Source organism: Mustela nigripes, chromosome 6, assembly GCF_022355385.1.
Source record: "Mustela nigripes isolate SB6536 chromosome 6, MUSNIG.SB6536, whole genome shotgun sequence".
Taxonomy (NCBI): Eukaryota; Metazoa; Chordata; class Mammalia; order Carnivora; family Mustelidae; genus Mustela; species Mustela nigripes.
In genome coordinates, this window is record NC_081562.1 from 84,498,341 (window position 1) to 84,506,169 (window position 7,829).

At 59.8% G+C, this 7,829-nt stretch overlaps 1 protein-coding gene across 1 annotated transcript; it reads left to right on the forward strand.

The window, feature by feature from the left end:
• Positions 1-2,361: 2,361 nt before the first annotated feature.
• Positions 2,362-6,304, forward strand: PRPH (peripherin). The gene is made up of 9 exons (XM_059404840.1): positions 2,362-3,135; positions 3,542-3,602; positions 3,785-3,880; positions 4,272-4,439; positions 4,541-4,666; positions 4,743-4,963; positions 5,065-5,114; positions 5,359-5,438; positions 5,898-6,304. Exons 1-9 carry the CDS (start codon positions 2,594-2,596, stop codon positions 5,961-5,963), a joined length of 1,410 nt encoding a protein of 469 aa, XP_059260823.1. The 5' UTR covers positions 2,362-2,593; the 3' UTR covers positions 5,964-6,304.
• Positions 6,305-7,829: the final 1,525 nt, after the last annotated feature.

The following is a 7,829-nucleotide window of genomic DNA, read 5'->3' on the forward strand; positions in this document are numbered from 1 at the left end:
ACATTGTAAATTCCTGCCTGTATTCCTACAACACAGAATGTTGGAGTCAGATGGGAGGCTTGGCCACTGGATACCGGAGCCCTGGCTCTCAACCATGACCCTTTCTCACCTTTCTTCTGGCCTTAAGATCTCCCAGGCCCAGCTCTTTCTGAGTAAGGGGGAGGAGGCTTCTCTGACTCGCTAGCTTGCCTTGTTCCCCCACCCAGGCCCTGGCCTCACTCCCTCCACAGCTCCCAGAGCCCTGCCGAGGAGGCTCTGGTTCCCTCTCCTCTGAGGTACCCATGTGCTGAGCTGGGAGCTTAAGCCGCGGAGAGGTGGGCACTCCACCTGGAACTGCCTGAGCCCAGCCCAAGGGGCCTCTATGTGATTCTCAAAGGCCCAGATCTACCAGCAGCTCAGTATAAAGTCAGAGTCTGGGAAGGACCAGCTCAGACTCCCAGTTTGCTCCCTATGGACCGTAGACAGGGACAGGCTAGGGCCTAGGCTGGGGTAAATGGGGGTCTTGGCCAATGGCAGCTGGGGTCTCAGAGCCTAGGGCTATGGCAGAAAGCACCAAAGTTTCCCCAGCATCCTGCCCCACCCTGACATATACACACACAGCCCCCAAGCTCCTCCCCACCCCCCCAAGCCAGACCCTACTCCTCCCCACTCCTAGAAGTCAAGGGGACAAGCCCAGGTTTGTCTGTCCTGTCCCCCCCCCCGCCCCCATCCTTCTTCTTCCCATTCCCCTGGCAACCAAACCAGATCCATCAAGGAGAAGGACCTGGCAGCTGTGCAGGGAGAGACTAATGGCCCGGAAGGAAGGAGGGGCCTGGAGAGGAGATGAAGGAAGGCGGTAGATGTGAGCGGGCGGGCGTTGGCCCATCTCAGAGGACACACAAAGGAGGGGAGGTTCCTCTGCCCTGCAATGCTGAGGAGCTGGCTGGCCAAGGAGCCGCCCTCCTCTCCCCCTCACCCAGAGATCCAGCCTGGAGTCCCAAACCTGCTTTCCTAGATGCCCAGCTCTGGTCCTCAGGGCCTGTCTGAGGTGGACCTGTCCGTGCTGGAAAGCCCTGGAGTCCGCGGCAGCAGCAGCCCCCTGGCTCTTGGCAAACCCAACGGGCCTCAGCAGCCTGCCTCCTGCAGACCACCTGAGCTGCCTCTGTCCACTCCGGGGCGGCCTGTGCCTGAGTTCTGGAAGCTGCAGACATGCAAAGGCCAGACGTCAGCCTTCCCGATAACTGGGGTGGGGGAGGGCTGGATGGGCTGTGTGGTTGTGTGTGTGTGATGTGTGTGCGTATAAGTGAGGTCCTGCTGTTACATTACGCGGATGCATCTTGTGTGCATAGGCTTGTGGATCTGCTCTGGGGCCTTCTCTCTCCTCTTTCAGTCCCTGGACCACTAGCAATGGGCACTTTCTCCTTCCCCATCTCTTCCCCATCCAGCCCTACCCATCCCTGGGTACCTGCAACTCCTCCATACTGGTAACCGGTTCCTGCCAGTCGCTTCATGTCTCAGCCTTGGCAGCCGCTGCCACCCCTCAGCCCCCTCCCCTTCCTACCTCAGGAATTGCTCTGGTTCCTGTAAGGCCCATGACTGAGCAGCAGTTGGTTGGGGGAAGGGAGAATCCAGGAAAGCCAGACGGTGGACAACCACCTCATTCAGCTCAGCCCCTGGCAGGGCACCCACCCTCCCGTGTGGGAACCCCGAGCTGGGCCCAGCCACCCTCTGCACCCTCTGCTGGGCCCACCCAGCAGGGGTCCAGCTTTGGGAGCTGTGTCTTTAAGGCTGAAACATCAGCAGGCAACCCCCTGGCCAAGTGTCCAGAGGAGGGGGAGGGGACATGGCCAGTCCATTAGCAGCAGAGCTGGCGCCAGGCAGCAGACCTCCATTGGGCCCTGGGGATTACAGAAGGATCAGCCCTTCCCCACCCCCCCTTGGCTCCCTCGGCCCTCCTGTCCCCTATTTCTCCCTGGGTGTGGTAACAGGGGTAGCTGACAGCAGGTAAAAGCAGGGCCTAGCCTTCAGGGGACAAGTGGGGGCACAGGCCCCAGGGCCCAAGCCAGGCCAACTCTCCGGGGCCACCTTCTCACTGCTCATGAGCCAGCAGCCTGCTCTTTAACCTCCAGGCCTCCTATCCCCCCATTATTTTTTGTACTGAGGTATAACTGACCTAACATATTAATTTCAGGTGGATAATGATTCTACATTTGTACATCGATTTTTACCAGCTCTTGCAGGCAGGAACCCCAGCTCCAGTCAGGCCCTCCCAGCCTAGGTTCCCCGTTCTGGATGTTGCTGGAAGGATCCATCCAGCTGAGCCCCCAGCCCAGGCTTGCGGGTGGTCGTCAGGCCCGCTTCCTTCCCGGCCAGCAACAGGGGGAATCAAGTAGGCAGGGCGCCAACAACCTTGGAGGGAGGGTGCGGCTCTCTTGCCGCTCCGCAGGGGTGGGGCGTCCCCCTCCCCACAGAGACCCGCTGTCAGGCCAGTGGGAGGAGCTGCCCGTGCCCCCCCTGAGCCCGAAGGCCTATAAAGCCGCCTCGCAGAGGTCCGCAGCTCCCTCCCAGCTCCCGGACCAGCTCTGCCCGCGGTGACTGCCAGTCCTCGGCCGCCATGAGCCACCCGTCGGGCCTCCGAGCCAGCGTCGCTTCCACCTCCTACCGCCGCACCTTCGGGCCACCGCCCTCACTGTCCCCCGGGGCCTACTCCTATGCGTCCAGCTCCCGCTTCTCGAGCAGTCGCCTGCTGGGATCGGCGTCCACGGGCTCCTCGGTGCGCCTGGGCAGTTTCCGCGGCCCCCGGTCGGGAGCGGGCGCCCTCCTGCGCCTGCCCTCGGAGCGCCTCGACTTTTCCATGGCCGAGGCTCTCAACCAGGAGTTCCTGGCCACGCGCAGCAATGAGAAGCAGGAGCTGCAGGAGCTCAACGACCGCTTCGCCAACTTCATTGAGAAGGTGCGCTTCCTGGAGCAGCAGAACGCGGCCTTGCGTGGGGAGCTGAGCCAGGCCCGGGGCCAGGAGCCGGCGCGCGCCGACCAGCTGTGCCAGCAGGAGCTGCGCGAGCTGCGGAGGGAGCTCGAGCTGCTGGGCCGCGAGCGCGACCGGGTGCAGGTGGAGCGCGACGGGCTGGCGGAGGACCTGGCGGCGCTCAAGCAGAGGTCAGGGAGCAGGGCCGGGTCTGGGCGGCGGCCGTCGAGGCGGCTGCTCCTCGCTCCGCTCCCTTCCCCACCAGTCGCCTGGGGGAGTGTCTCCTCTCGGTCTACACAGGAGTGCGCAGGGAGCAAGGCTTGCCCGCGGGCTCTCGCCCCCGCCGACCCTCCCCCACCACTTTGCTGCCTCTCTGGGGAGGGGAGAGAGGAGGAGTTACCATGCCTCCCCTGTGGAAAAAGGGGTCCCATCTCATCTCCCAGTCCGTTAGAGAGAAAGCGGGCGAGGCCATTGGGCCGGTTGAAGACCCGTCCTCAGCCCTGGACAGCAGCAGCCTCTAATCTAGACCCTGGAGTGCGCGGCCCGATGGTTGGGCGATGACTCTGCCCCTCAGCCTCTGCCCACCCTTCTTGCCAGGTTGGAGGAGGAGACGCGCAAGAGGGAGGACGCGGAGCACAACCTCGTGCTCTTCCGCAAGGTGAGCCCGGGCCCCACGTCACCCAGTCTCCCCACGTCTACCCCCGCCTGCGTATCTAGGGTGACATGTGCGGGCGCCAGGAGGCGACCAGAAGCCTCCAGAGACAGGCAGGGAGGGCCTGGCCCTTCCCCGGCCTGAGCAGCCCCTCCCTGCTCTTGAACCCCCTCGGCCACCCCACTAAGGACGTGGACGACGCCACTCTGTCCCGCCTGGAACTAGAGCGCAAGATCGAGTCTTTGATGGATGAGATTGAGTTCCTCAAGAAGCTACATGAGGAGGTAGGTGGACCGAGGGTCAGGGCAGGCTTCGAAGGTTGCAGGTGGTCGCATTGGAGCTGAAACGCAGGCGGTGGAGAAGACTGCAGCTGAGGGATTGCCCTGGGGAAGAGAAGTGAGATTCGCTGGGTTAGACGCAGCCCCTCAACCCCGGTCTACAGGTGGTTTGACTCCCACCCCTGCGCCACCTGGTGGCGAGCAGCGGAGCTGCACCCTGGAACTTGGCCGCGGCCTTGGAGCGGACCGGGGCGCAGGACGCGCAGACCAAGCGCGCTGCGCTCCCTGGCGCCCCCATCTGTTCGTTCGAGTGTTTCTTTTTCTGCGCGTGAACTGCTAGGCAGGCCCGCGTGAGATCCGCGCGGCAACCTCAACAACTTGTTGTCCTGGGCGGCAGGAGCTGCGAGACCTGCAGGTGAGCGTGGAGAGCCAGCAGGTGCAGCAGGTCGAGGTCGAGGCCACCGTGAAGCCGGAGCTGACGGCGGCGCTGAGGGACATCCGAGCGCAGTACGAGAGCATCGCGGCGAAGAACCTGCAGGAGGCAGAGGAGTGGTACAAGTCCAAAGTGCGAGAGCCCGGGAGGGTGAGGGAGGGTCTGGGCGAGTGGGGCGCAGCAGGGAGGGCGCGTCCCGCCAGCTCACAGCCGGGTTGCCTCGCGCGCCGCAGTACGCGGACCTGTCCGACGCCGCCAACCGGAACCACGAGGCCCTGCGTCAGGCCAAGCAGGAGATGAATGAGTCCCGACGCCAGATACAGAGCCTGACTTGTGAGGTGGACGGGCTGCGCGGCACGGTGAGTTTCGGACTTCGGGCCCCGGGCGGCGGTGGGGGTGGAGGCTGTTCCCCCAGTGACCCCCTGCTGCCCCCAGAACGAGGCGCTGCTCAGACAGCTGCGGGAGTTAGAGGAGCAGTTTGCCCTGGAGGCGGGCGGGTATCAAGCGGGCGCCGCGAGACTCGAGGAGGAGCTGCGACAACTGAAGGAGGAGATGGCACGGCACCTGCGCGAGTACCAGGAGCTCCTCAACGTCAAGATGGCCCTGGACATCGAGATCGCCACCTACCGGAAGCTTCTGGAGGGCGAGGAGAGCAGGTGGGGGCAGTGCTGCTGGGGGTGGGAGGATGGTGGGGATTGGGCGTTTAGGGAAGGGGTGGGGCCTGGGCCGAGTCGCCCACTCCTGGTTTCGTTCCCAGGATCTCTGTGCCAATCCATTCTTTTGCATCCTTGAGTATAAAGACGACCGGTGAGTCTCCCACGCCTGGCTTTAAACCTCCCTGTCCCCTTGTCCGCTTCTGCCCTGACCAGACTCTTGCTATGCCCCTGCTCAGGGATGGATTCTGTCCATTAACTTCTGGGTCCTAGTCTATACTCAGGCCTGCTCCTCATGCCCTGCCACTCCCCTCCCCTTCCCTCATAGATGAGAGGCAGGGCTTAGAAGGAGAGACACCACAATCCTCTCTTCCACCCCTTCATCCCGCTTTTTCCAGTACCTGAGGTGGAGCCTCCTCAGGACAGCCACAGCAGGAAGATGGTTCTGATCAAGACCATTGAGACGCGGGATGGAGAGGTGAGATGGACCACTTGAACCCAGGACCCCATCATTGGCCATATTATTTCTAGGCCCCAACATGGCTGCAGCTGATTTTTTTTTTTAAGATTTTATTTATTTATTTGACAGGCAGAGATTATAAGTAGGCAGAGAGGCAGGCAGAGAGAAAGAGGAGGAAGCAGGCTCCCCGCTGAGCAGAGAGCTTGATGGGGGGCTCGATCCCAGGATTCTGGGACCATGATCTGAGCCTAAGGCAGAGGCTTTAGCCCACTGAGCCACCCAGGCACCCCATGGCTGCCGCTGATTTTAGAGTATTGCGGGTTAGTGGTCTTTGGAGCAAGAGGGACAGAGAGGAGGTGGATGGTCAGTCAGGAGCCTCTGCTCGTTTTGCTGGAGAAGGAGACAGCATACCCCAAAGGAGATCACAGGGGGGTTGTGCTGAGTGGTTTGTGCCCTTCACATGCCTTGCCCCACCAGGTGGTGACCGAGTCCCAGAAGGAGCAGCGCAGTGAGCTGGACAAGTCTTCTACTCACAGCTACTGAACCCATTGGTCCAGAGCTCCCTGACCCTGCCCTAGCCCTACTCCAAGTCCCAGACCCCAGTACCAGTCCTGAATTAGCCCTCTCTGGCTCTGCATGTGTCCAAGGGATGCCACAAGTCACCCCTTCCCGGGCCTGTGGCCAAGCCCTACCCAGCCAGCCATAGCTGGCTCTTTCCTCCCTGCCCTGGTACGTATCTGTGACCTATATGCCCTATATATGACCTATATATCCCCTTATCGAGTCCTAGTAAGAGGCCGGCGATCTCCAGATCTAGTCATTATCCCATGACCAGTGGAGTGGGCCAGGATCTGAGTTCCACTTTTGAATCAAATAAAACTGCTGTCAAGAGAAACCTCTCCAGTGCGTTTGTCTCTATGGAAGTGAGGGTGGCTATGGGGATGGGGCTCAGCAGTATTTTTCCCTTGCCTCTAGTCATTTCTTTCCTGCATCCTGTTTCTTGGCATCTGTGACTCCTCTATCTATCCTTCTCCTAGTTCTACATCCACTGCTTCTCAACTTCTGTGTGTCGGTAGCAGCCCTGAATGTCCAGGAGGTGCCTTCTGGGTGCACCCTAGCCCCTCAAGCTGAGCGTGTCCAGACAGGGCTCCGCACTTCCCTCTCTACCTGCCATTGTGTTCTTCCTTTGGGGTTTCCCACTCTAGAAGAGGTTACCACTAAGGGGAACGAGACTGCCACATTAGAACACCTCATCTTCTACCCCTTCTTTTCTTCACCTAGCCACCAATTCTGTAAATTCTACTCCTTAACTCAAGTCTTTTTTTTTTTTTTAGATTTATTTATTTATTTGATAGACAGAAATCACAAGGAGGCAGAGAGGCAGGCAGAGAGAGGAGGAAGCAGGCTCCCCGCAGAGCAGAGAGCCCGATGCGGGACTCGATCCCAGGACCCTGGGATCACGACCCGAGCCGAAGGCAGAGGCTTTAACCCACTGAGCCACCCAGGCGTCCCGATCAAGTCTTGTCTTGTTCTCCCTGTCCCCACTGCCACCACCCTAGTCCACCCACTGTTTGCCTGGGTCTGTTATCTCCCTCACTGATCTCTTTCCCCTGGCCTAGTCCTGCCAGCCACCTAAACCTACTTGACACTCTTAGCAAATCAGACTCTGCCACCATCACTCCCTATCCTGCTTGAAAATGTCTCCTTCTACAATGCCCACTAACTCTACTCCGTCCTGCCCTCGCCTTCAAGTCAAAATCCATTTGAGTTTGTTTAAAGATTTTATTTATTTGTTAGATCACAAGTAGGCAGAGAGGCAGACAGGGTCGGGGTAGACAAAGGCTCCCTGCTGAGCAGAGAGCCCATGAGGGGCTCAATCCCAGGACCCTGAGACCATGACCTGAGCCAAAGGCAGAGGCTCAACGCACTGAGCCACCCAGGTGCCCCTCTGAGTTTTTTAAAATTATCTTTTTCACTCAATTATTGTGCTACATGCAGGAAGTAAGCCAGAGTCCCTGCTCTCAAGGAGCCCCCAGTCTGGGGTAGGGGACAGGGACTTACCAGCAGGTCGTTCCAGCCTTGTAAAGAGTGCTATGACTGGGAAAGAAGATGACATTGTGGGGACATGAGGAAGAGCATTTAAACCAGCCTCACAGTAAAGGCACGGCTTCCCGAAGGTGGCCCCACCATGCTGAGCACTGAAATGAGCAGGAATTATTCAGGAAAGCAGGGAGAGAAAGAGGCCTTTCTAGGCAGGTAAGTCCGTTGGGAGGGACAGAAAGCCAGTTTGCGAACTGGAAGTACTTCTCTCATCTGGAATAAAGGACAGAAAGGAGGAATGGCACTGAGGTTGGAAAGATGACACAAGGGCTGGGTCATGCAGGACTTCACATGCCATATGAAGGCTTT

Bases quoted from the DNA above. Each gene is read 5' to 3' on its own strand.
- PRPH (XM_059404840.1), top strand. From the start codon at position 2,594: ATGAGCCACCCGTCGGGCCTCCGAGCCAGCGTCGCTTCCACCTCCTAC. The intron at 3,881-4,271 runs GTAGGTGGACCG...CCTGGGCGGCAG, and splicing joins TCAAGAAGCTACATGAGGAG to GAGCTGCGAGACCTGCAGGT. The intron at 5,115-5,358 runs GTGAGTCTCCCA...CGCTTTTTCCAG, and splicing joins CTTGAGTATAAAGACGACCG to TACCTGAGGTGGAGCCTCCT.